The sequence below is a fragment of the Neurospora tetraspora genome (assembly GCF_033439725.1).
Source record: "Neurospora tetraspora strain CBS 560.94 chromosome Unknown B0H65scaffold_4, whole genome shotgun sequence".
NCBI lineage: Eukaryota > Fungi > Ascomycota > Sordariomycetes > Sordariales > Sordariaceae > Neurospora > Neurospora tetraspora.
The window spans coordinates 583,844-609,499 of NW_026944386.1; the positions used below are offsets into that span (position 1 = coordinate 583,844).

A 25,656-nucleotide genomic window follows, 5' to 3' on the forward strand; every position below is an offset into this window, starting at 1 on the left:
TCACTCATGAGCATGGGACCCTTGGTTGGTGTCGAGGCCGGGCGGAAGGAAAGCGGTCTACTTTACCGAAGCGCTCTATCTTATCAATCAATCTACACCAGAACTGGTGAGGATCGTTCGAGATCTCTTTAGCTGCGCAAATTTATCATTTAAGCGTCATGCAGGTTGGAGCCAATCGGTGGCTCCCATTCTCCTGTGTTGAGCTTGTACTGTGTAAATACCTCGGCAACCACAGCCTTGGCAGTTCTCTACCAGGTAGAGGGTTCAATGCTACCATGGCATCGATCCGGGTTATTTCCGGTTAACATCAACCCAGAACAATCGATATGGCAGTCAAACAGTCCATGACAGGAGTACCTATGAAAAGACATCATGGAAACAGCAGGCCTCTCCTTCCCTGCTTGGCTCCATGGGCGCACAAAGATGTTGTGTGTTCATGCACTTTTCCTTTTCCATTCCATATTCGGGAAGTAGGTACAGTAGCGCCCTTCCAGTCAAACAGGGAGTGCCACCTAGAGGTACACTAGTGTTCCCTTTGCCACTTTATCGTTTTGTTCAGTTTCTTCCACCATCAACATCTTCTCCAACCGTCCCAGCCTGCAGAACTGAAGACAGCCAACACCAAACAGTCCGCAATGCAACTCTTCTCCGTCCCCATCTTCCTCCTCGTCTTCCGCGAGACCATCGAGACATCCATCATTGTCTCTGTCCTCCTCGTCTTTCTCAAGCAGGCCCTTGCCTCCCCTCTGCCATCTCCAGAGGCAAGCCAACTTGGCCATGCCGCTGAACTCAAACCTACGCCGCCGGAGCGTCTAGGCCAAGTCGTACCCCAGCAGGCTCAAACCTTGGCCCAACACGATGAACCTCTCTCCACCTCCCATTCACAACCCGTTGATCTCCGTGTGTACCATGCCCTCCGCCGCCAAATCCTTCTTGGTACCATCTCCGGCTTTATCCTATGTATCGCCATCGGCGGCGCCGTCATCGGGGTCTTCTACACTCTTGGTGTCAACAAGTGGGAGAGCTCGGGCGCGGAGCTGAACTGGGAAGGAGCGTTTTGTCTCTTGGCGAGTTTGATTATCAGTGTGGTGGGCGCGGCGCTGTTGAGAGTGGGCAGGATGAGGGAGAAGTGGAGGGGGAAGATGGTTAAGGCTATGGAGGGGAAGGACAGGAAGGAAAACGATGGGAGAGTTACAAGGGAGGAGGGTCAAGATGGGGAGGAAGATACGGAGCGAGGGGAGACGGAGGGCGTAGAAAGGGGACGCGGATGGTGGGTGAAGATGAAGACGTGGATGGAAAGGTATGTCATGTTTGTTCTGCCCTTTGTGACAGTGTTGAGAGAGGGCGTGGAGGCGATTGTGTTTGTTGCTGGTGTGTCATTCGCGGCGCCGGCGAGCTCGATCCCGATTCCTGCTATTGTTGGGGTTATCGTGGGAGCTTTGGTTGGGGTGGTTCTGTACCGGTGAGTCTCTTCCTCCCATCGTCGGCTGAGTGGTAACTGACGAGGGTTGTTCCCAGATTCGGATCATCGACCAAGTTGCAACTCTTTCTCGTGCTCTCGACATCACTCCTCTACCTCGTCGCAGCTGGTCTCTTCTCTCGCGCAATCTGGGCATTTGAGAGCCAGCAATGGGCCAACGCCATCGGAAGTGATGCCGCGGAACTCGGTAGCGGCCCTGGATCCTACGATGTTGACAGATCTGTCTGGCATGTGGACTGTTGTAGCCCAATTGTGAACGGTGGAGGCGGTTGGGGCATCTTCAACGCCATCTTTGGCTGGACCAACTCGGCAACATACGGCTCCGTCATTGGATACAACTTGTATTGGCTGGTCGTCATTGTGTCTTTCCTCGTGATGAGATACCGCGAGGTGAAGGGGAAATGGCCAATCATCCTACGGAAGACTGCGGTCGAAGATGGCAAGTCGGTAACGGGGCCTTTGTCACGCCATGACACGAGTGAGAAGGCTAGCCTTTTTGACAGGTTGAGCTGGAAGAAGGGCAGGTATTGAAGAGGATATCTGCATCAAGTATCGCAGGGCAACAAGCCGCCGCGTGCGCGACAAAGAAGAAAAAACGAGAAGGGGCCACCAACAAAAAAAAACGCCCAAAAAAAGAAATCAACAACCGGTCAAGATGGCTCATCAGTGAACCCCTATGTTCTACTAGGCCAGATGCAAGTCCCGCGGTGTACGACATGTGAGACACGCTCTCGGTCTTGTTCCTTGTTGAAAAGAACCACATGATCTGCCCCGTCCTTGACTCGAACTCGAAGTCACACGGGGTGGGAGATGCAGGGCTGGACGTGTCAAACGGCAAACCGACTACGCCATATGACCAAGTGGTCGTTGGAAGGTGATGGTAGAAGGTATTGGACGAACAATTATATGGTCATTAGATATTTGGCTGGTAATGGAAGGAGCAGTAGCGGTAGAGGTAGGCTGGCAGGCACGCACGTATGTACGCAGTGGTGGGCAGTTGGCCCGGGGACTCGGGCCAGATTCGGGACCAAGTGCTGCGGATGGAGGGCCATCAAGGTCCCTGGACGGGGAGACATGTTTGCCAGACGCGACTGTCGAGATGGCGTCTTGTTCGCTTCTCATACTTTATCTGTTTATCTGGTCATGTAAGCAGCTTTTAATCAAGCAATACGTCCCCGTCTAAACGCCAACTCATGCAACCAACACTCCGTCCTTAGTTCCTCCCCAGACAACAACAACAACAACAACAACAACAACAACAACAACAACAACAACAACAACAACAACAACAACAACAACAACAACAACAACAACAACAACAACAACAACAACAACAACAACAACAACAACAACAACAACAACAACAACAACAACAACAACAACAACAACAAAACTTCTCAATACTCTTCTGCCGTCCAATCCCACTCGTCAGCTAGAAAGAGTTCCATGGCCATCTTACTCGTCCCTAACGTGCTATTATATCTCATTCTCGGATCAGCCGCCAGACTTCTGGTGAACTTGAACACCCTCTTCCCTTTATCCCTGCCATTGTCATCATCATCCTGTCCCTGCGCCAAACTCACCCAACTAACCTCCTCCCTCCTCTTCTCCCACTCCCCCCTCTTGATGGCGATAATCTCGCTACTCAACATAGCCTGCACGTAATCCAAAACCGGCAGCATTCTCGTCCTCAGACCGCAGTTGGTATGATGCCGATCAATCTGATAACTCGGACACTGTCGCAGGATGGAAATGAAGTGGCTGATTTCCATGGTCGAGATGCCTCCCAGCCCAGTGTCTGTCCCTGGCCCCCTACCACCGCCGGGGGAACAAGGTTTAGGAGGACCAAACACCACACCCGTCCCCGGCCCGTTTCCGGCATCAACCTTAGCCAACGGGTTCTCCCCGCCATCGTACTGGTTAATAGCCCGATCAAAGCTCATGGGACTGAAATCCACCAGGCTGAACAGTCCTTTCGTACAAAGGAAACGAATCATTTCCCCCAGCTGATAACTATCGCAACTGGCGCTGCTCTCATAACCAAGTTTACACTGCCGTCCCTGAGCAGCCGCTTGCAAAGCCGAGGCGGCGTTGGAAGTGAAACTTGCGCCTATCCCTGCCGAAGAGGTGGTTATCGAACGGGTTTGTGGCGGGCGGACGATGTATAACCTTAAAAAGTGCCGGGGGATTGATGCCAAAACGGAGAGGAGGCTATTTCTCCGATACGACAGTTCCTCTTCCAACGAATCAGGCAACTCCCACCATCTTGCCTTGAACCGATTCTCCCCATATTCCCCAGCTTCCATACCATCCCCTCCTTCCTCCTCTTGTTCCTCAGGTAAAGCACCCAACCCCCACCTCCTACTCCCGTACATGACGAACTCCCTCGTGGCCGCCTGGAACTTTAGTGGGAAATCCAGCAGCCAGGAAACCAAGATCTTTTGGCGGAGGAGCTCTTCCCCTGCCAAAGTGAGGGCGTGGCCGTCTTGGTCTTTTGTGATACGGGTGGGCGTGGGCGGCCATTTCATTTGGGTTTGGATCTGGATCTGGATAGGGGGTGTGAGGGAGGAGGATGAGGAGGAGGAGACAAGACGGGAGAGGGAGGGGGTGCAGGAGAAGCGGTCGGCGAGGAGGGTGAGGGTGGTCAGGTAGGGGATTGTGAGGGATGGTAGTGTTGGCTGTGTTGGCTGTTTGGGTTCGTCTGCCCCTGGCTTTGGTGGTGCTTTCTCCCGGCCCTTTGGTAGTGTCTTGTCTAGAGCCTTCTTCAGTCCGTTTGGTTGTGCTTTGGCTGGTGCCTTGGCTGGTGCTTGTCCTGGTCTTTGGCCCTTTACTGGTGTTGTTGTCTTGGTTGCCGGTTTGGATACTGGCTTTGTTGTGGGTGCTGGTGCTGCCTTGGGCTCCGGCGGCGGTACTTCTGCCGGGGGAGTTCCGTCTGTTGCCGGGGGAGTTCCGTCTGCTGGCGGCGGCAGCGGTGGTGCCGGCAACCTCCCATGATGCAGTATATAAAGCAAATCATGAAAGACATACCTCACCTCCGCACTCTGCGTAGCCTCATCATCCTCTCTGATGCTCACCCTCGGCAGCTGCGTCCATTCCGCCTCACCAGGGCTAATATCTTCCAACGAAAGCTTAGCAAAGGCCGCCTCAACAGCCTTGGCCTCGGCAAAACGCGTGTCTGACAGCAGACGGGCAAAGTAGGGTGAGTGCTCCTTCAGGACAGACAGATGAACGCGAAAACCAACCCTGACTCTGGGCTTGGGCGGTGGTCTTGGTGGTCGTGCTGGTGTCTTCGCGGGTCCTTGTCCTGGTCCGGTTGTCTTGCTGGTCCGAGGAGTTGGTCGGGAGGTGAAGGCGGCGAAGGCTTTCTTGGCGGCGAGGATGACGGGCTTGGAGGTCTCGAAGGTTACGTCGAGGAGGATGTCGCCGTTGGGGACGATTTCGATGATTTCGAGATCTGGGGGGTTGGTGCTGCTGCCGCCGTTGGGGGGTGGTGGTTTGGTGGGTGTTGACATGGCGGGTGGTGATGAGATGTGGTTGCTCTCATGCAGCCACAGTATCCCGTTGTGCTAGTCGTCTTCCTCAAAAGATTATAGCTCGGTCCAACAGTCCGTTGACAGCTTCCTCAGGCAAGGAATTTGATCTGGCCCAAGGACCAAAATCTACTGAGAGTTGAGCTGAGATGGACAGTACAGTTCGATTTGTTGTCTGATATCAAAGATTACGTGATCAGCCAGAGTTGTCCCCGTCACAAAACTTCACGCTAGCACGCCTGAACAAGAAGCAATAAAGTGCTTGACATTTTGAGATAAAAATTCATCGACCGTGACGCTTCATCTTTTACTCACTTGTGATTCACCCAGACGAAACGCCACGAGCCCAAGCTTTTTCAGCCCTAGAACTATTCGTAACCGGAGAAACAGAAATAGGTATCGCTGGAGTTGTTAAGTCTAGATTTTGGATTACCCGTGGGTGTGAAGCGGCAAACGGTTAGTAATGCAAGAGGCGAAATTGTTAGTGCAGTCACTGCCAGTGATTTAACAGAACTGACAGGTGCGCTGTCAGTAGTGATGATCAGCACCGGGAATGCATTGAAGCTACGGAAGCTAGAGATGACGTTTCTTGTAAACTCTGCACAATCTGACCGAACTGGTACGTGTAATTACGGGTTCGTATTGCAATATTTTGTAGGCCTTGAAACCTCATCTCAGAAACCGGGTCTTCCGAGATCGGATCTGGAACCATGTCTCGTTCACAAGAAAGGAGAACGAACCCCTTTTCAGATGTTTCTCGTTTTTGTTTGCCTTGTGTTCTCAGATCCTGCAGACTTGAATCAATCAATCAAGGTGTTTGCTTGTTCTCTGTCCACAGCTGGAGTGAAACGTGGTAAGGTTGGCGTAGCGGTAGTGGCTAGCAAGTGAAAAATCCAGTAAAAATTAGGTAAAATAGAGGGCGGCCGAGACCGCTACTGGATGTCCGACCCAAGACAAGCCCACCCCGACCAAGACCACCATCGTGCACTTTCTCGTCCATCTATGTCGTGCCAAGAAATCGACGTCAACCTTTTGGGCCAGTTTCGTCTTTTTTTTTCTGGCATCTCCCCATCTCCCCTTTCCCACACTCCTAGTTTGCAAAGTACACCTTTGCCATGCTCACCAGGGCAGATGCAAATTTTCCAAACTCACTTCTCTCCGTCTTTCCCTACAACCTGTCTTGACACCTCGTCGCCGTCACCTCAGATCGCAACTCGGATAGGCAATGGCCGCTGTGCGCCGTCGTCCCCCTACCCAGTCTCTTGTATCTGCTCTCCAACACCTCGAGCCTGCTTCTTTCCACGCGAAAGCTCCCAGAGCTGCCCAAGACACCGAACTGCTGGATGCCTTTATGGCCTATCTCTCTACCTTCTTCCACCATCCTCCCGTAGCTACGCGACCCACGATGAGACGAGTAACGATGCCCGGTCCGCGGGTTCTGCGCACAGCTGTCGGTAGACGCTACCTCCACGCATATGCACGACCCTCGAGAACCTCCTCCAGCTCGACAACAAGCACCGACGAGCTTTGCGACAGCTTCCGAACCCATACCCTCACCGATCGAACCTCGAAGCGCAAGTTCCACAACTACTTCGTCACCCATCTGCCGTCGTCCTCCTTACATCCTGATTCCCGGTTACAACATCCCCACCATAAGCTCCCCCGATCGGCATCGGTACCACACAAGCAGGATCCCGGAGCTGCTCCTGCTGCTGTACCTCCCAACATACCCGGTCGCGACCTCACCGTCGTCCGAATTCCACTACGAAGCGCAAAACACCATTTTGGCGCGTCCAATTCTCGCGGTCAACGTAACTACAATGAAGATACAAACCAGGCTGGTACAATCAGCATGCCGTCCTTCGCCAAGCGAGCTCCCATGAGCCTCGTTCGCAGTCAGATGCGGTCTCTTAATGAGAACACCACGGCGAATAGCTCGTTTGGAGACCCCCAGATCTTCTACTTTGCCGTCTTTGACGGCCACGGCGGCTCCGAGTGTAGCGAGTTCCTAAGGGACGAGCTACATGGCTATATCGAACAGGCAGCACTGGACTTTGGTCTGCAGAGTAGTTTGCAAAGACAAGGCGACAGCTTGAGTAACCCACCGGAAACGTCAGGAAATGCGCCCAGGAGCAGTAAAGATGCACTTAATCGAATCGACATGAAGAGCCCCGAAGAAGTCCAGGACCAGCTCAACGTACCGGAAACAAAGGGCAATGCCGTCGTCGAAGAAGCTTCCCACGAGCCACCCCCTGACGGAGACGAGCCTATACCAGCAGTAGCAGACGAAGCCAAAGCCGAAGAGCTTGAATCCGATCTCCTAGGCGAATACCGCAACACGGTAGGAGGCTACTTCCGCCGCTTCAACTCCCGCTACTTTTCCGAACGAGCAGCCGCCCGAGCCCGCTACTCCGGTAACAACGCCGCCTCCTCTATGGATGACAACACCCTCAAGAACAAACAACAAAAACAAATCGACGAAACCCCCGTCACCACCCCGGTAACCGTCGAGTCCGTCCTCACCTACGCCTTCCTCCGCGCCGACCTCGACTTCATCACCGCCCAAGCCCGCAAGCCCGACCCCGACGACCCTCATATCGCCGACTACCCAGTCAACAAGGACGAAGTCCTCGGCCATCCGCACCTCCCGCCCTCCGGGCACGGCATCGGCGGCTCCGCGCGCTTTAAGGGCGGCTCCACGGCCTCGATCGCCCTGATCGCCACTCCTACTCCGGCACCCTTCTGGCACCCGGCGGCACACAGCACCTTGCTCGTCGCTCATGTAGGCGACACTAGGGTCCTACTCTGCGAAACCGCCACCGGCCTCCCTCGCCCCTTGACACACGACCACCACCCCTCCAGCCCCGCCGAGACCCGCCGACTGATGCGCTACGCCGAGTCTCTAATCACCGACTCCTTCGGCGAGGAACGTATCTCCGGCCTTGCCAACAGCCGGTCCTTCGGCGACATGCAATCCAAACGCATTGGCGTGTCTGCAGAGCCGGAGATCATACGCGTCAACATGGGACCGGCCGAGTACTCTTTCCTGGTGCTGATGAGCGACGGCGTGAGCGGTACCCTCAGTGACCAGGAGGTTGTGGACGTGATCAAGGAGGCCAAGACCCCAGAGGAGGGCGCCAGGCATGTCGTTGAGTATGCGACGGAGGTGTCGGCCGATGGAGATAATGCTACTTGTCTTGTGGTGAGGCTGGGAGGGTGGGAGAGGAGGATGGAAGGGGGGTTGGGTAGTCTCGGGACGAAGGAGATTAGGGATGCGAGGAGGGCGGAGGCGTTAGATCCCAGAAGGGGGAGGCGGTGATTTTGTGGGGTGTGTCTGGGAATGAATGCCAGTGATTTTCTTTTTTTTTTTATTTTTTTTTTTTTTCGTTGATGATATGGTTCGGCGATAGAACGTACTGTAGACAGCGTTTTTTTTCTTCTTGTGACTTACGTACGGGTACATAATGATGGTGTTTGATTGTTTGGGGTGCATAGCATGGTGGGTTGGGATGGGGTGGGATCTGAGGTATCGAATATCACAGCATCATTGTGATTGTAACGGTAAAAGCGCAGCGTTTCGGGGAGAGAGAGAGAGAGAGTGTGTGTGTGTGTGGAAGAACCTGATCGCGTTGCGTGAGACAAACAGATTATCTGGAGTGAGACTTACACCGTGTCTTTTTAACATGCAATCTAGTTAAGACAAAGTGTCGGGATACCCAAAACTCATAATATTTGTTTTGTTGTGTAGCATCTATTCTACACCCTCAGAGATAAACGGATATCTATCATCTCGTGAACGTCTTTTTCCGCGCGCAAGTATAATCAGAAAATGTGTCTCTCTCTCGGTTGTAGTCATGGTAAGTAGCATTTGCCTGCGTAATAGCAGTGTGAACCCGAGTGTCACAGGATTACCTGTTGACATTGGTTTATAGTGTGCACTCCGAGTCCTGCCTAGCAAGCAGAACATCGTCCTACCTTTTGGAGGTTTGGCGGACTTGGTTATGTGCACGCCTGTCCCGTCATACCGAAGACCAAATTCAACGACGAAGATAAAACCTTGAAGAGAACTAAAGGACATCCATCATCAGAAATATCAGACATGTGTGTGTGTAAGTGGTGGTTGAGGACTAGAACTAGTACGATACCAAGCAAGTTTCTGTGATGCAAAGTCTATGCATAGTTTGCGTGCGGTATATAAGTACTAGATCAAAACATTTTCATCAACCAACAAACAACAACCAACGGTTGTATAGTGTAGCGGTTATCACTCCGGATTCTGATTCTTGACGATTAGAACATTCCGGCAACCCCGGTTCGATTCCGGGTACGACCTCTCTCGTATTTTTTGTTTCTGTTATATCTGCTCCTTTTGCCTCCTTTCCTTGCATGTTCAGTGTTTCCTCTTTTTTTTTCTTTCTCAACTTCTCTCTCTCTTTCGTCTTCCTTCCTTCTCTTTTACTTCGAGATCCTTCTAATTTTATCCGGTTACCCTAAGTAACGCAACATTTGATCATGCACAGAGCCGGTGCCGAGACTCGTTGCGGGCTGCGGCTTTTACCACTTCCCCACATCAGCCCCACCACCTCTCTAAAAAGTTCCGAATTGCCTCACCTGAGTACATAACGGTGCATCCCAGCACACGCACAATAACGAGAACCACAGGAACTTGAACAAGAAAAAGGTTCTATAGTGTAGCGGTTATCACTCCGGATTCTGATTTGCTTCAGAACATTCCGGCAACCCCGGTTCGATTCCGGGTAGGACCTCTTCTTTTGACATTTATTTTTCCCTCTCTTTTTGTTTTGTTTTCATTCACCTCCCTCCCTCTACGCTCTTCCTCTTCACCTATCCTCAGGAGGAAACATTTTCATGACATGATGGAGGGCCTTCTCCTGAAGGAGATACGTGAAGAGGAAGGTGTGGTTACGTATCGCCGGGTGGGATTTTGTAACTTGATGTTAGTATCATTGTTTGATGGTGTAGAACCGCGCCGGATTATACCGAAATGAGCGAATGTAGCAGGAATACTAATGTTTGTTTGCACGAACCCAGAGGATCATTTATGTTCAGATTGTCAAATATTAAAGGGGAAAAGGGGTGTGGTTAGGTATAGTCTGCGAGGTCAACAAGGACAATATGTGTAACACTTAGCCCGTCCGGATGCGTTCTTTGCTGCACGTAATTCCAAACGGGTCCATACTATAGCATAGATCAGCGTATGCCAACGAGAAGACACGTTAGATTTGAGGTCACCACCGCCCAAGACTCCCCGTCCCCATCCCATTCCCCATACGCCAACCCGCGCGTCAAGTCACAACAGCACATCAACCGTCGCCACATTAAATTCCAAAAAAAAAAACAATTTCTTCCGTGGCCTCAACAACCTGAAGGAAATACTCTACCCACAGCCCTTCACAATCTCCAACGCCCACCTACCTACCTACCTACCTTTCCGAGCTCTCCCTCCTCGTTCATCCAGCAGCGCTCCCAACCGCTCTAGCATCCCCAACACCCCATCATCAGTCCCATCACCATCACCAACACCACCCCCCATTCCCTCCCCCCTTTTCTGCCCAAAATCAACCGTTCTCTCCATCATCTCACTTTCATTCCACCGCCTCCCCATTCCCATTCCCATCTCGATCCCTCGTTGATAAACCCCCCTCGCCTCCTCCAACTCCATCCCATCTCCCGTCCGATCGAGGTGCTTGACCAGCGCCACTCCCATGTTCGCTAGTGCCACCATCACCTGAGCCTGTGCCTGAGTCTGAGCCTGAGCCTGAGGCTGGGCCTGAGCCCGGGTCTGGGGTGGAACAGCCAAAGAACAGTCAACCCCGAAATCGGACGCTGCAGACGCTGCAGACGTTTCCGGCGCTGTGGGAGGTGTGGGAAGTGAAGAATCCAGAAGCGAAGAAACTAGCACTGGAGCTATCTGTCCCAGAACGAGCGCTTGTTCCAGCACCGAAGTCTCATCCTCCCCGTCCGATCCGTTCTGTGGATTCTGTAGCTCCAAGTGGGAGTAAGATGCAAGGATCGCAAGGAGGGAGGTGGTTTGTTCATTGAGGGATGTCAGGAGGGTAAGGTGGTCCTTGCCCTGGTCCTGGTCTTTTTGTTTCTCGTGATGGTGGCTGCTGTGACCGTCAAGCTTCCACTCGGCCTCCGTCAAAACGGCCTTATGATGCCCCTGCTCGTGGGAAAAGGCGTCTGCCTCCGACTCCGAGGGAAGAGTCCTAGGGATCGCCGCCGCATCATCGCCCAGGGGAAGTCCAACCTCGGTTACCACGATGGACCTCTTCAGGGACTCCGTTGTTGAGTGAAGGGGGTTATGGTAGAGGGCATATGCGGGCATGGACCCGGGATGGGTGCTGACTGGAACACAGCAGGGTGTTTAGTCGTGTGAGATCAAAATGGTGGAAGGGGGATTGTACCTACCGTAGGCCATGATGGATGTCGTTAAGACAGGGTAGTCGATTGTTCAGTGTGTAAATGTCTTTGCATAAGCTCTTTGATTGAGTGGGAAACTGATCGTCAAAGTATATCAAAACACTTCTGACCTTGTCAGATATCACTCACGTCGCCACAAACAAAGAATGAAAATAAAACCGAAGGCATCTCAAGTCGTGCGCAACGGATACGCACGATTTATTAACAAACATCCCATCAACCTCTCTCCCTTCCCCTTTTTACCAGCCGACACCATATGGCATGGCGCTTCCGCAGCCTTACCACCACCCCCTTTGATCCTTGAAAAAGACATGTGCAGGAGGATCCAAGGTGTTAGCTTGGGTCAACCGACAGCCCTAACATTCACGGATGTCTCTCCTCAGCAGCGGCCTGAGTGGCTTGAAAGGCCTATTTACTGTAAAAAGGTGTCAATTACCTTTCACTGGCCGCATGTAAGGCCTACAGTGCTGCAAAGCTCTTTACAGTTTCACATACATACAGCCCCCTGACAGCTACTTGAGGACACTAAATCCGAAGCTGTACGGCAGTGGCTCTAATATTTGTCAGCCACTTATAGCCACCTATTAGCCACCTAGTAACCAACTAGTAGCCACTTGGCGGCAGTTATCACCATCCTTTTCGACGATTTGGGTAAGCCTCAGGCACAAATATGGAAGAGAAGGGGATGAAGGGGAGGATAAGCAGGAGACAAAAGGGGGTAAGGCTGAGGGAGCTGAACGTTGCTGAGGGTGGGCTGAAAATTTGGCCGCGGGTTAGCGACGTGCGGGGTGAGGATTGGTTGTACAAAACGCCGAAAGGGGAGTGATGGGGATGGGATGGGGTGAAGGTGAGTCAAACGGCTTTTGGTAAGGAGTTCGTTGACTCGATTTTGGGTTGATGATTTCGATATCTTGAGATGATTCTTTCCTCGAAGTTGGATACAGGGTCGGAATTTCCCCTATGGTGGTGGACAGCACCACTCACTCGGTGCTGACCTTGAAGATAGTTCACCATCACTTGCTGAGTGAGGTACCCGACCACCGGGCTTCGTAAAAGTACATCGTATTATTGCTTTCTTTGTAAACCGCTTTTTGCAGTGTACGCTGTTGTTCATTATGTATTTAGTAAGCAATGAAAAGTCTTGCTGGCAGGTGAATCTTCAGTCATGACCATCCTTCTCCTGTCCCTCCGTCTCAACCCATCCTTCTCACATCCTCCCCCTCACCATCGCCATCCCCTCACAACCCCCTAGCACCCTATTTCTTCCCCTTCCCCTTCTTCTTCCCCGCCGCCTCACTTCCACTCGCCCCCGGACTCGTCGCACCACTGCCTCCCATCCCACCCATTCCCCCCATTCCCCCCAACATATTAGCCAACCCACTCAAACCCCCCATCCCTCCCATCCCCTGCAACAAACTCGCCATATCCGGCATTCCTCCCCCAGCTCCTGCTCCCGCTCCTCCTGGCATACCCGGCATCCCCGGCATGCCTCCGGGCCCCATCTCCTTCATCATATCCTTCAAGAAATTCTCACTAACCCCACCCCCCGTCATCGCAGGACTATAATACGGCAAAAGCTCACTCATCTTCCACCCCCTCGGCACCGCCGGCCGCGGCCACTTCTTTCCCTCCTCCAACATCTCCCTCGGCGGCGGGCCGGCGCCCCTAACCACGACCCTCAACGCCGGCGACTCATCCGTAGTAGGATGTTTCTTCAGATGCTGCGCCACGAGGATATACAAGTGGTGTTTATTCTTCAGCTTTCCATTTTCGCCATGGAGGCGGATGAATTCTTTGAGATTAACCTTCACGCGGCCCGGGTTGGCCCAGTCCTTGGGGTGAAGCTTGCCCGCTTCCAAGACGACGGAGAGGCGGAGCTGCGCGCAGGCGTTGACGATTTCGGTTGCCAAAGGGTTGGGCACGGCAAGCTCCTTGGACACGCGCCGGCCTTCGGCGCGCGAGCGCGTGGCGTCGAAGTAGCACGGGTACAGGCACTGGAAGGATTTGTAGGCCGAGTCGTCGGTGGTGGTTTGTATTTCGGGGTAGCCGGGGGGTTGGGTGTAGGCTTGTCGTTGGGAGTATTGGGGAGGGGGTTGTTGGCGTTGTTGTTGAGCGGCGGCTGCCTGGGCGGCTTGGGCGGCTTGGGCGGCTTGGAATTGTTGGTGTTGCTTTTCGGCCTGCGCGCGGTGGGCGGCGGAGAGAGGGGTGAAGGACGGCCCGGGCATGACTTTGGAGGCGTAGGCGGGAGGAGCGCCGCGCTGGACGAGAATGTCGGATTCGGCGAAGTCGTCGATGTCGCCCTCGGAGGGGTCGGACATTTCAAGGTCGCTGTCCTCGACTTCTTCTACCCGCGGATGGGAAGGCATCTTGGCGGTTGTCTGTGTCGGCCGCTAGGTGTTGTTCTTTGCTGATTTGGTGGGTAGGTTGGAGATGTCGACCTCGAATGCGCAGATACAGCTGAGGCGACCAAGTCCGTGATGGTTGTGGCAAGGAGAAAGTGGAAGGTCGCTGGTTGAACAGATGAACCAACAGCTCCCCGCGAGTTGTTGGAGAAATGTGGGGTGGCCTCGTCCAAAGGTCCAAGCTGTCGATGTGGTTTCAATTGGGTCGAGTGGGGCAGCCGGCCGGGGAAATAAAGTGGGGTCCGTGCACACGGCCCCGGGCAGGCAACGAACCAGCGGCACCAACCGCCAACCGCCGGAGCTCCTATTCCAACCTCACTTCGCTTTCGGGGGTAAGCATATTGACACTCGTTAAGTTGAGGAAGTAAGCGTCGTATTTCCTCTTGGTAGAGAGACGTTACTCAGCCGATACGAAACAGAAAACAACACTCATAAATCAACTAAACTCAATCTGCCCATATGTTTTGACCCCTATTCCCCCTTTCCCCAAAGCAACATCCTTAACATTGAATGAGAGAACATGTTCCCACCACCTTGTCCATCTCTTATATCCATTCCCACGAACCGCTTCAACTTTCGCTGTTTCATCCACTCGAATAACTATTTTTGCTGGCTTGTTTTCGCCTTTTGGTTGTTTTCGTCGCAAATATTTTGTACAAAATGTTTTCCGCTGTTTGATATCCGCAACAATAAACAACTCTGACACCCCCCCACTGCATTCCTAAACTCCGACTCCTGATTTCAATAGGTCCTAAATGATCGGTTTGCAAAAGGCCTCTGCTAGCCCCTGAGTGTGGAATCCGTTTCTTGAGACGTCCCTTCTCAGACGGCCATTTCTCGGACAGCCCTTCGTCAGATGCCCTTTTCTTAGAATCCCTCCTCTTAGATAAAATTTCCCCAGACTCTTTTTGAGGAGGCCCCTTTTATTAGAGGGATCTTCGCTCACACGAACCTCTTCTGCACGCCGCGTCAGAGGTCCTATTCAAAGCCACATCGTTCCCTGTCTAAGAGAAGTAGTCATAGGTCTTTGTGCTTCTGTATTTCGTGCCGGGCGGGTGATCGGCATCCTCAAATTTGCAGTAAGGATGGGTGCAGACACCATCCTTGACGTTGGGGCACTGTGATTGATATCGGTCAGCATATATCCAAGACTTAGAGCGAGAGAAGTGAAAACCTACATGATGTCCATAAATACAGTCTTCAACATCGCAATCCTGGCCGCTGGTGCAAGGGTTCAAGCGGGCCAAGAAGGCAATAGCGTCAATCTCATCTTTGGTAGGCTTATACTTGTGTTCGAAGCAGCAGGCGTCGCCCTTTGAGCAAGGACCCCTCAGATAATGATTATTGCATAGTTTGTTGTTGTCCTTCCTTTTCTTGATACTTTCCAGAGCAGCTGGTGAGACCTTGATAGGCGGGTCCAAGCCACGAGGACCGGGGTTCCAGGCCGGCTGCTTCGGAGTGGCCGAGGCACGAGCATTCGCGTTAACAGGTCTAGGCTGAATGGGAAGCGTTATCTTGGGCGGAGGGCTCGCGTTTCCAATGGCTCCGGCATAACTAGCAGTCGCGTTCGCGGGCGTAGACGTGGTGGAGCTCGCGGGAGTCGGGATATTGCCGTTGCTGACGGTAGGGGTGGTGACAGGTGCCGTGGCAGTCAAGGGAGAAGTGTTGGTGCGCAGTGCTGTCTTGTCTACCAACTTCTCCGATCGGAAGATCTCGTCGTTGAAGTTCAAAATGTTGACGCCAGTGGAGACGAGTTCGCGAACAGTCGGAACACCTTCGACGACGGTAACGCGACGCTTCTTGGTCTCATCTTGGAAGAGCTCGTCGAGGAATGGAGCATAGCCGGCGTCATGCGAGATGCCGAGAAGAAGCTGCTTGCAGTTATAGTTGCGCAAATTCCATTTCGCCGTTTCTGCTTCGGTCAGTATCCACCGAGTATGCCACTGGGACCAGCCGACCTACCTTTAATCTTGTTATCCGCGCGCTCCTTTCCGTGGCCAACATCGACAAAGTCAAAGGTTGCCTTTCCTTGAGTAAAGCCAATGGTGAACTCCTTGAGGGTCTCTTCAGCCTCCAGGCAACCATTGCGTCTCATGGCTTTGGCCAAACCACCGAGGTTGGCGTAGACTTTCGCAATGACTTCGATGTTGCCGGCAAAATCGCCGCATTGCTCAAGAATAGCGCTTCGTAAAGCATATGCCGCCTTTTTGCCGCCTTCAACTCCTTGTCTGATTAAGGCTTCTTTAAACTGCAAAAAGGGGTTAGACATTTGCAGTGAAGAAGCATGGGGGGCAGGGGAGGACATACCAAACAGCAATCACCGTCTATGAGGACGACCACAAAAGGATTGTTGTTCTGCAGATTCTGTTTCAATAACTGTCTCGACGAGACTGGCCAGTGACCCTCACCTTCAAGTGATGATTATCTTGAGCGAGGTCCCTATTGCGAGACTCGGCATTCGCCACTTGCTGCTGGAGCTCTCTTCTGGAGCGAGTGGCATCATCAAGATCGAGTTGAGAATCCGTGAGCTGTCTCCGAAGAGCTCTGTTTTCTTCGCGGAGAGCATCCTCAACGTTTTTGGAGTAAAGGAGGAGGTCCTGCACAGACACGTGTCAGCCAAAAGGAAAGAGGCTGGCATGAGTTGAGAAAGGTCCATCGTTCAACCTCTCAGTCACTCTGCTGGATGGAAGCCCACCTCTATCAACCTCGCGCTGCTGTCGTTAAAAAGACTAAGGGTTTGGAACCTTTGGTAGAAGGTCATAAGGTCGCTTTCGGAGGCAGCCATGATGATGGTCAACCCGATGGGCTATAATATTTGATGTTTCAACTTGAGGCTTTGCAGCGGAGTGGACCAGTTGTCCAAGTAGTGTATAGGGTATGCGGTAGCCGGTATTGGACTTGACAAGTCAAAAAGATGGTAGCCGAAAACAACAACCTTGCTTAAAGATGGAGAAGGGAGAAGCTGTCCCCAAGCTGTCTGCTTCTGGCGCTCTGACAGTAGGTTAGCAGGTGGTTGGGCAGGCAAAGTTGTCACGCCGGTTGTAGAGCAGGTGTCACGTTGGCCGGTCCTCCCGAGGTCCGGTCCGCAAGAATTCTTTTGTGGCGAGGGACTCGGGACCCGCACGGAATGCGCGCCGTAATAGGGGCTGTGCCTGTCAATGTGGAACTGGAGACGGCCGGTTTGCGAGCTTCCCTACTGGGGAAATGCGTTTGGACCTCGGATGCTAACGTCAATGGTGGGAGGAGGCACGTCTGTATGGATATGGGAGTGTAGTATATTCCGTGGTTATGTTTTCGAGACTCGGAGGATGGCAAGCTTGGGTTCAGAACTTGGATGGTGTACGGCAATGTTCAGTTTGGATGGGAGGATGGCCGGGACAGCTTCGAGACGACGGGACGAGATGGCAGACAAGGCATGACAGGTTTGCATGGCAGGTTGAGGACACGAGGAGGCGATGGCTAGGTCTGTGGTCGAGAAGGAAAATTGGATGAACTAGTGGCATTGTTAGACCCGTTTGTCTTGACAACAGATGGGTAGTGGAATAGTCGAAGCATCATACCTTACTGTCTTGATTCGCTATTGCGCGCTAGCAGACGATTCACGACGGCGTCCAAAGTCGAAGCAAGATGGTTGATGTTTTAGGGAAAAGAGGCTGTGTGGAGGCTGAAAAAATTGGGAGTTTGCGGTCGGTCGTCAGTCAGGCAAGAGCAATCCGCACCAGATTGCTTGGTTCGTTCGATATTAGGTAACTTTGAGCTTCGGGTCGAAGGTGCGTTCGTGTTGTATCAATGTTTTTGCGCTACCCCTCCTCTGGGCCTCGAAATTTGGCTCCAAGGTGGCACTGCAAATTGTCTTGACGAAGGAGGACGGTTGGACGTCTACGTTGGACCGGATCTTTGCAAGCTGGGCGGCCGTCACTTGTCTGAGAACAAAAGGACAAACTTCCATTCACCTCACTTGTGGTTAAAGTTCTCCATGCTACTAGTTCGGCCGGTTGGTGTGATGATGATGGTGCATTCGCAAGCCCACCCCCGCCGTCGTCAGGGCATTTTTAGTCGGATCTCATCTGTGCGGGTGCCTACCCGTCTGCCCCACGCGCCGCTAACAACACAAACTTCGGGGTATGTATTTCAGGCAGTTGCGATAGAAGTGATTGCATGGCAGGTGTAGGACAGGTGCATTTGAGGTTCTAAACAGGTGTGGAGCTGTCTTGCAGCTGCAAGCTCTACTCCTGCTCGACACGTTCACGAATCACAGCTGGTAGAACTGGACATCATCAATCTCTCCATTCCATGACCTCAGCCATCTTTCATCGCCAGGCCAATTGCATCGTCAAGCCCAACCTCCAATCAGAAGACTTTAATCCTGCCGCCAAAACATATCAAACGGGCGCGACGACAGCTGAGAATTGAGGATGACAGAGAGGGGGTTTCGCTTAGCGCCATGCAGCCCATTTTTGGGTGGTGGTAGGTGCGTTCGAACTTCGGTCGTCCGACGTCCAAACAGAACCGCGTTATGGTGTCTGTCATTTCATTGGATTGTTGTCCGAGGCTGTCAGGCTGGGTTTGGCAGGCTGGGTATGGCTCCATCATGAACAGTCCTTCTTTTGATGGAGAGAATCGTACAAAGCAGATGGGGGAAGTCCAAGTTAATCAAGGCAATGCCCTTTGATACGCGGTCTGGAAAAACTTAGCAAAACAATAAAACACTCGACGGAGACCCGGACGATCAATCAATTTATTGACAAACACCCACAAGTGCGGGGGAGAGACGGACGGATACATATATCGGTAGTGGTTGAAGTGCACAGTGCGTACCTATGATTGAGCTTCGGTTCCTACGTACTAATGATTTGCGTTGTGAAGTTTGTGTAGTTGGCGATCATATAGGGGATATATGTAGGTGATGTGGTTTATCATCTGGCCCGTGGGTAGGGCTCGGTAGGTGAGACTGTAGGAGACGACGCCGCAATGGAAATGCTGAACGTTGTTATCTTTCCAAATATGCCACGTCCGGTATGGTTCCCCGAACATATCAGATGAGCAAAGCCAAGCTCGCCAAGTTCAAGAGAATGGCCTGGATCGAAGCTATCAAAGTCTCAGTTTACCCACTGAGCTACGATAGCAAGCTGAAAGGTTCGGAATATAGACTATTACGTCGACAATGTCCACAACTCAAGTCAATAGTCCATACCTATTTTTATCACCTTGAGTAACTTGGCTCGCTTGGTAACTCCCGAATGTCTGCTAGACGTGGAGAAGAATGATGAGTAGCGACAAGTCCGGCCTTCTGTGTGAGCATGTGAGGACTTCTCTATGACGCTAACTTGGTAACGCTCGATACTTCCCTCTAGGAGAACTCGCTCCAGCCTCCAGTATCTCTCCGGTACTATAACGCTGACATATGCTCAGGACCAAAGGCCTTGTGAATTTGTTCACATGCCCATCATCACATGCCACTCTCTAGAGAGATCTAGACACCGAACCACAACAATCGTGCCATGATTTCTAAACAGGCCCGTTGTCATGAACGTATCCTGACTCGCACAGCCGCATCGCTCACAAGGTCGTCGTAACTGCCGCGGCTGGCGAATGGCGGCGGGCCTCCCTCGAGATGGGGCAGTGGATTTGCTGGTGGATTTTCCCACGATGTGGAGTTCCGCGAGTTCGGTACAAAGGAGGATGTACCTTGAAGCTTGATTTCTCTCCCCGCTGTAGTCTAGGTTCATGTCTCTTGAATCTTTGATGGGGTGAACAAACAGAGCAAAGCGGAATCGGCAACCAGTCAGCGGCAGCAGCCGGGAGTGCCCGAAGAAACAATCAACACCCTTTTGCGTTTTCATTGTTGCTGGCATGCTGCTTGTCCGTAGTCTGCAACAAATGGGAGTCTTTTGTTGGAAGCTCAGCTCAGCTCCGTCTCAGGTACCGGTGAAGCTTGCCGGAGCTTCTTCCTTGGCTTTTTACGCAGGAGAGGTGTGATCGGCATCGGGATCGTCGCCGAAAGGCCCGTATCCGGCACGGCGTTCCTGTTCGTGTTCCTGAATTAGTCTCTGTTCAAGCGAAACATCAATCGGCGTTAGCCTTTTGTTTTTGGGGTTCCCAGGATTTCTCTCAAGATCCTTCTTCGCCCGATCCTTGGGCCCAAGCAGCGAGGGTTGCATTTTTTTATCGGTTTTTGCATCTCCCATCCCATATACCTAGAGTCCGATTCTTGTGCCTACTGGTCTTGGTTTCCTTGGATTTGGGACAGATCCCAATGGCGCAATAGGTGGTGCTGTTTCTCTTTTGAATGCGTTGGCAGGAGCTATGCTCAATCAGCAGAGGACAGTGGACGATCAATCTTCTCTTTTCAGCAATCCCGATTCCGTCATGCTGTCGTCGGCCGTGTCGGTTGTCTGTCGGTTATTTCTCGTTTCTCGCTTCTCTTTCTGCATCGCTAGCCGAGGGAATTTTCTCTCTCAACGAAACACGAAGATCTTGCACCCTTCTCGAACGAAGCGCATTTCGATAGCCCTAATTCCCTTCACGAATTCTCGGGACGCCGATCATGCCCTGTATGAGGGGCCCTATTCCGAAAGAGGGATGGGAAGAAAATAAGCGCACAAGGGGGTTGTCGTCGGGATTTGAGACTTGGAAATTGGAAAAGCGAAATTTCGTGCGCCCTGTGGCCTTGCGATGCGATACCTGTTTTGGCAGCACCGCAGGATGAGCAGCAGAAGAAGCATCGAGAGTGTCTCTCTGATATGCGCGGCGAGCACCCGCTGGTGCAGGTAGGCTGAAAGGCTGACAAATTGAATCCCGAGATCAGGCATGCTGTTAACAGTCAGGCATATGGCACTGTGTCAACAGCACGAAAGGGGATGGACATCTCAACGGCCGGGTCCGGGTAACTGTATGTGATGATCCGAAATCATAAGCGCGAAATCAAGATGTGAAATTCGACGACGACATGGACCACGAAACATGCTTGCGATTCCGTGTATCATAGGGCTTCGCAGCACAGTCCGAGTGCCGAATCGATATCTCGAAGAACTTAACGTATGAGCCTGTAGTGACGCGTTCCTGACTTGACTTCCACTTTTTGAGTCTTTTTTTTTTCTTTTTTTTTTTTTTCTTTTTCAATTCCGCTTTCCGTCTTCCGCGAGGGAAGATCCGGTATAGGTACAACTCTGGGATGCGTACGTTTTCAAGGCCGCCAACCTCTTTTTGTCGGTAGCCCGCCATTGGGCTCCACCGAGATGCAAGTTGTATCACCAACTGCAAAGGTTGGAGCTTTTATCCAGGGCTGTTGATACGATGAAGGACAAACATTCGGCTCGAGGATAAAGAAATACTCTGGCGAACAGCGGTATGAAGTAGGAAGGTGGGAATTGGTGTTTTCGGAGTGCAGCATTGGTGAGGATTGCGGGAACAAGAAACTCGGGGACGGCGCCGTCTGTGACAGGTCTCGCTGTCTTGCAGTGTCTTTCTTTCTTTTTCTGAGGTCATCAATGTTTGAGATCTCCCATACTCGTCAGGTCTTCAAAACTACGCCCACTAGTCAGACGGTCGATTTTGAAGACCTGACGAGTATTGGGTCCTGGAAGTTCAACTCGAAAATAAAGAACGCTTTGTTTTCTGACCCCCGGCATGAGAATTTTCCACGGCCAGGGAAAGTAAAAAGTGGTTTGGTGTTGGTTCCTGGGTATTGTGACTTGTCGACTTTTCAGATGTCGCCGAGTTCCCCGCTGCCTGGGTCCAACGGACGGAGCTTTCCCCGTCCAATGACGGCCAGGTTCCGACAGTATGACCCTTGCCCGGAAGCAAGGCGACAAATTGCCTGTGAGTAGCGAGTCCCGAAGACGAACGAGGCGGGAATATGAATCTGATATTCGGGTCTTCATCTTTTCCTTCTGCCGACTGTGACGACGACAACGAGATACAGAAAGGGAAAAGAGTTCATGAAGTTCTTGACAGAGCCCCTCGACTTGTTGAGCCCCTGGTGGTATTCCGGCGTCTTTGACACCGAGGAGAGTCTGCAGTGCAGTGCAGCGGTGCAGTCTGACCGAAGTGTCATTCGCTTACAATAACCGCAGATGGAATTGTCGACGACGCGGCTGGCCAACGCTCTCCACCGTCTATTGAGTCTTGGCTTTGAGCTTGGCTGAACCTCTCCCCAAAGTCTCTCTTTATCACAATTACCGGAAAGATGCTGTGTCCAGCGTTAGTGCAAGACTCACAATGAGAATCGTGACTTCTCCAAGTGTAATTCGTTTTGTCCTCCCCACCTTCGTCCTCCAGTGACCGGACGCAAAGGAAAGAGCTGGAGCAAGTGGGTCAAGGGGTACCTTGACCGAGTTGAACAGCCCCAAAGTTCACAGGGAAACCGCGGACTCGCGGTCTAGATTTGCGTTGGAATTTGAGGTGGTGATTCGGCTCGAGGTATTGGACGAATCCCCAGACGTTCTCAGTTTTCCGCAGAGAAGTTGTTATCAGTCATCACATTCTCACATGGGAATTGTAGTGAAGACTCGGAGTGACATGATGTTGTCCACCACCTTTTCAGCCTCGGATGCAGTCTGCCGTTGTCAGGTGACAGGCCATCAAAGCGTTAGTTGAACATCTGAAAATCCCCCCTGGCAACTCGACGTTGCGTGTTGACCTTCAACTCTCTCGGTTCGGCCCCGTACGACGTTTCTCTTTGATTTGACTCCCGACTCGGTGGTCGGCTAAGTCAACAAGGTTACAAGGGTCCGGGGCACCGGTTTATCAGTCCTGGGAATCCAGTCAAGGGGTCGATCTGGGAGTCCATCAGGGAATCCATCAGGATTCAGGGAGGAGTCCATCGGGAGTCAAAGAGGCCATGATCCCATTCGCAGTCCATGGGAATCGAGTCTTTGCCAAGGCTATATTACGGCACGACAGCTGGGGAATTTGAATGGATTTGGGAAAGGCTGGGGCCGATCCCTTTTGTTAATCAGATCTCGGACAAAGTCGTCCGTCCTCATTCCATCTTTCCTGATTGAGAGGCTAACACAACGGCAGGGCGACAGCTCATCTCCCGACATCCGGGTCGAGACCGTCACAAGCTCTTGTCTAGCTGCCCACTGATCCCTCACAGCGGTATCGCCCCTGGTCTTGGTATGGGGTTGAAGGGGGGCTTGTTGGAGCACGGTAACGAATGTAAGGGTACCATAGCCTTTATGCCGCGAGAGGACGGTCCAGTCGATAATGAAGCCGCCCTTGATTACAAACTCACAAAGGGGACAACGACGACGCTGGGACGCAATGAGCTGTTCCGGATCCATAGTCGAGCTCCCCGTTCCTGAAAAAAAAAGAGAATCCATTTTGTTACAGGAACGGTATCCATCTCCCGGGTCCCAAGCAACGCATCCCGTCGGGTCACATCGTCGCTAGCGGAGAGCTGTGGTTGGTTGAGCCATCCAATGTAGAGGTACAAAACCCTGCCGGCTGCAGCGTCGAATGCAGAGTGGCCTGCACAGCACACCCGACCCTGAACCCCCCCGGCGGACCCCCGGTACATCAGCCATCACCTCCTTTACCGTCACCCACCGCACTGTAGTACATGTACCTTTTTAGGGTCCACGTCCTCGGCGACACTGGGTCTCGAGTTCGGTCGCTTCCAATCATTCGTCTTTTCTCTTTTTCGCGGGCCAGACATTGACACATCCCTTCACTTCTTCCTCCCCTTCGTACCTACATATGTAGATCGGTGCAGCTGCTTCGACATCTCGAGTTGTTCTCCTCAACTTTTCCAATTCAACACCATTGACCACTCCGATCTTGGTCTCTCATTGCCGAGTCACTTGTACACGAGTCGAGCTTTGACTTCAACAACCCCACTCACCATCCCACCTCGTGCCGGCATACTTTTAGGTAGCTTAGCTCCAACCTTGCTTTCTTATCTTTTCTACTCTCGACAGGAGCTTTTTTCACTCACACGACTTCTCGAATAATAGCTACCTCGAGTGTATTCAACATCTTCCTCGGATTGTTATACAATCTCTCGACAACGAAAATAGCCCCTCCGTTGTACCCCAACAACCTCAGATCACAACAGCCAAAATGTCGACAACACAAGAAAAGCAGCCACACTGGTCCCTCAAGCAGTCGTTTGCTGAGCGCGTAGAGAGCTCGTCGCATCCCCTCACCAGCTACCTCTTCCGCCTGATGGAGGTCAAGCAGTCCAACCTCTGCCTCAGCGCCGATGTCGAGCATGCGCGCGATCTCCTCGCCCTTGCCGACAAGGTTGGCCCCTCGATTGTCGTCCTCAAGACCCACTATGACCTGATCACAGGGTGGGACTACCACCCGCACACGGGCACCGGCGCCCAGCTGGCCGCCCTCGCCCGGAAGCACGGCTTCCTCATCTTCGAGGACCGCAAGTTCGTCGACATTGGCAGCACCGTCCAGAAGCAGTACACGGCCGGCACCGCGTGCATCGTCGAATGGGCCCACATCACCAACGCCGACATCCACGCCGGAGAGGCCATGGTGAGCGCCATGGCCCAGGCCGCGCAGAAGTGGAGGGAGCGCGTCCCCTACGAGGTCAAGACGTCGGTTTCGGTCGGCACCCCGGTCGCGGACCAATTCGCCGACGAGGAAGCCGAGGACCAGGTTGATGAGCTGCGCAAGATCGTACCCCGCGAGAATGGCATCAGCAGCGCAAAGGACACGGATGGGAGGAAGGGTAGCATCGTCTCCATCACGACCGTCACGCAAACATATGAGCCGGCCGACTCGCCACGCTTGGCCAAGACCATGTCGGTGGGCGATGAGGCCGTGTTTCCTGGCATTGAGGAGGCGCCGCTGGACCGCGGTCTGCTGATCCTGGCGCAGATGTCGTCCAAGGGCTGCCTCATGGACGGGAAATACACATGGGAGTGTGTCAAGGCGGCGCGCAAGAACAAGGACTTTGTCATGGGCTACGTCGCGCAGCAGAATCTGAACGGGATTACCAAGGAAGATTTGGCCCCAACCTATGAAGACGACGAAAGCGCAACCGAGGAAGAAGCGCAAGCAGACAACTTCATCCACATGACACCCGGCTGCAAGTTGCCGCCACCGGGAGAGGAGGCGCCTCAGGGCGACGGACTTGGTCAGCAGTACAACACGCCGGATAACCTTGTCAACATCAAGGGCACGGATATCGCGATTGTTGGACGTGGCATCATCACCGCGGCGGATCCCCCCGCCGAGGCTGAGCGCTACAGGAGGAAAGCCTGGAAGGCGTACCAGGATCGCCGGGAGCGTCTGGCGTAGAAGCCCGAGAAATAAGAGATGAGGAAGGGGTGGATGATGGGGAAGGGAAGTTTGTTCTTATATGACTGGCATTAAGGTCTACATAACTCTTGGTGGAGATGCATCGTGAAAAGGTGGATGAACGGGCATCATGTAGTCACACTCGGTCACTATCCCGGCCGGAACTTTATCAGGTCTCAGGCATGGACATATTGTGGAAAGGAAACATAACATGATCATGTGTAAAAACGGGCAAGGAGGGAGGTTGTTTTGTTTTCTAAGGATTTGGGCGGCTTTGAAGGGCGTTTTGGCGACAATAGAAGCTTGGCATTTTTGGCCTGCTTTTTGCTGTGTATACCATACTGTTACTCTTTGTACACTGTCTATGTCTTATTTATACTTGATTTCCTTGTTCTTTAGTGTTTACTATGGATATGAAGTTCTTTAATACCTCTCTGCGACTGGTCAAAAAGACAGACCAGGATCGCGGAGTTAACCGGCTTATCCCCGGGCTCGCTTCCAACCAACCAAGCAGCTCTCGACGACTTCCGGTGGTACC

General features: G+C 52.6%; 7 protein-coding genes and 2 non-coding genes across 9 annotated transcripts; 5 read left to right on the top strand and 4 right to left on the bottom strand.

The window, feature by feature from the left end:
• Nucleotides 1–497: 497 nt before the first annotated feature.
• B0H65DRAFT_182558 (iron permease FTR1/Fip1/EfeU) lies at nt 498–2,151 on the top strand. The gene is made up of 3 exons (XM_062821527.1): nt 498–518; nt 630–1,462; nt 1,519–2,151. Exons 2-3 carry the CDS (start codon nt 636–638, stop codon nt 2,009–2,011), a joined length of 1,320 nt encoding a protein of 439 aa, XP_062681296.1. The 5' UTR covers nt 498–518; nt 630–635; the 3' UTR covers nt 2,012–2,151.
• Nucleotides 2,152–2,753: 602 nt separating this feature from the next.
• On the bottom strand, nt 2,754–5,193 carry B0H65DRAFT_182588 (uncharacterized protein). Its single transcript, XM_062821528.1, has one exon. It carries the CDS (start codon nt 4,990–4,992, stop codon nt 2,878–2,880), a length of 2,115 nt encoding a protein of 704 aa, XP_062681297.1. The 5' UTR covers nt 4,993–5,193; the 3' UTR covers nt 2,754–2,877.
• An 883-nt stretch (nt 5,194–6,076) lies between these two features.
• Nucleotides 6,077–8,678, top strand: B0H65DRAFT_464125 (protein serine/threonine phosphatase 2C). Its single transcript, XM_062826748.1, has one exon. It carries the CDS (start codon nt 6,236–6,238, stop codon nt 8,327–8,329), a length of 2,094 nt encoding a protein of 697 aa, XP_062681298.1. The 5' UTR covers nt 6,077–6,235; the 3' UTR covers nt 8,330–8,678.
• Nucleotides 8,679–9,253: 575 nt separating this feature from the next.
• B0H65DRAFT_t230 lies at nt 9,254–9,343 on the top strand. Its single transcript has one exon. It is a non-coding gene; the product is annotated as a tRNA-Gln (tRNA).
• A 347-nt stretch (nt 9,344–9,690) lies between these two features.
• B0H65DRAFT_t231 lies at nt 9,691–9,776 on the top strand. Its single transcript has one exon. It is a non-coding gene; the product is annotated as a tRNA-Gln (tRNA).
• Nucleotides 9,777–10,450: 674 nt separating this feature from the next.
• B0H65DRAFT_588453 (uncharacterized protein) lies at nt 10,451–11,505 on the bottom strand (the record flags this gene model as incomplete). The annotated part of the gene is made up of 2 exons (XM_062831004.1): nt 11,443–11,505; nt 10,451–11,379 (listed from the first exon to the last, which is right to left on the bottom strand). The coding sequence occupies exons 1-2, from the start codon at nt 11,450–11,452 to the stop codon at nt 10,451–10,453; spliced, it is 939 nt and encodes a 312-aa protein (XP_062681299.1). The 5' UTR covers nt 11,453–11,505.
• Nucleotides 11,506–12,293: 788 nt separating this feature from the next.
• B0H65DRAFT_572922 (uncharacterized protein) lies at nt 12,294–13,820 on the bottom strand (the record flags this gene model as incomplete). Its single annotated transcript, XM_062830526.1, has 1 exon — nt 12,294–13,820. The coding sequence occupies one exon, from the start codon at nt 13,818–13,820 to the stop codon at nt 12,711–12,713; it is 1,110 nt and encodes a 369-aa protein (XP_062681300.1). The 3' UTR covers nt 12,294–12,710.
• A 1,040-nt stretch (nt 13,821–14,860) lies between these two features.
• Nucleotides 14,861–16,641, bottom strand: B0H65DRAFT_426509 (uncharacterized protein; the record flags this gene model as incomplete). Its single annotated transcript, XM_062824635.1, has 6 exons — nt 14,861–14,974; nt 15,035–15,771; nt 15,819–16,104; nt 16,164–16,211; nt 16,265–16,453; nt 16,552–16,641. 6 exons carry the CDS (start codon nt 16,639–16,641, stop codon nt 14,861–14,863), a joined length of 1,464 nt encoding a protein of 487 aa, XP_062681301.1.
• Nucleotides 16,642–23,510: 6,869 nt separating this feature from the next.
• On the top strand, nt 23,511–25,224 carry B0H65DRAFT_182874 (Orotidine 5'-phosphate decarboxylase). Its single transcript, XM_062821529.1, has 2 exons — nt 23,511–23,732; nt 23,816–25,224. Exon 2 carries the CDS (start codon nt 23,922–23,924, stop codon nt 25,116–25,118), a length of 1,197 nt encoding a protein of 398 aa, XP_062681302.1. The 5' UTR covers nt 23,511–23,732; nt 23,816–23,921; the 3' UTR covers nt 25,119–25,224.
• The last annotated feature ends 432 nt before the right edge of the window (nt 25,225–25,656 follow it).

Coding starts and splice junctions, on each gene's coding strand:
- B0H65DRAFT_182588 (XM_062821528.1), bottom strand. CDS start 4,992: ATGTCAACACCCACCAAACCACCACCCCCCAACGGCGGCAGCAGCACC.
- B0H65DRAFT_182874 (XM_062821529.1), top strand. CDS start 23,922: ATGTCGACAACACAAGAAAAGCAGCCACACTGGTCCCTCAAGCAGTCG.
- B0H65DRAFT_182558 (XM_062821527.1), top strand. CDS start 636: ATGCAACTCTTCTCCGTCCCCATCTTCCTCCTCGTCTTCCGCGAGACC. Junction 1,463..1,518: donor GTTGGGGTGGTTCTGTACCG/GTGAGTCTCTTC, acceptor GGTTGTTCCCAG/ATTCGGATCATCGACCAAGT.
- B0H65DRAFT_464125 (XM_062826748.1), top strand. CDS start 6,236: ATGGCCGCTGTGCGCCGTCGTCCCCCTACCCAGTCTCTTGTATCTGCT.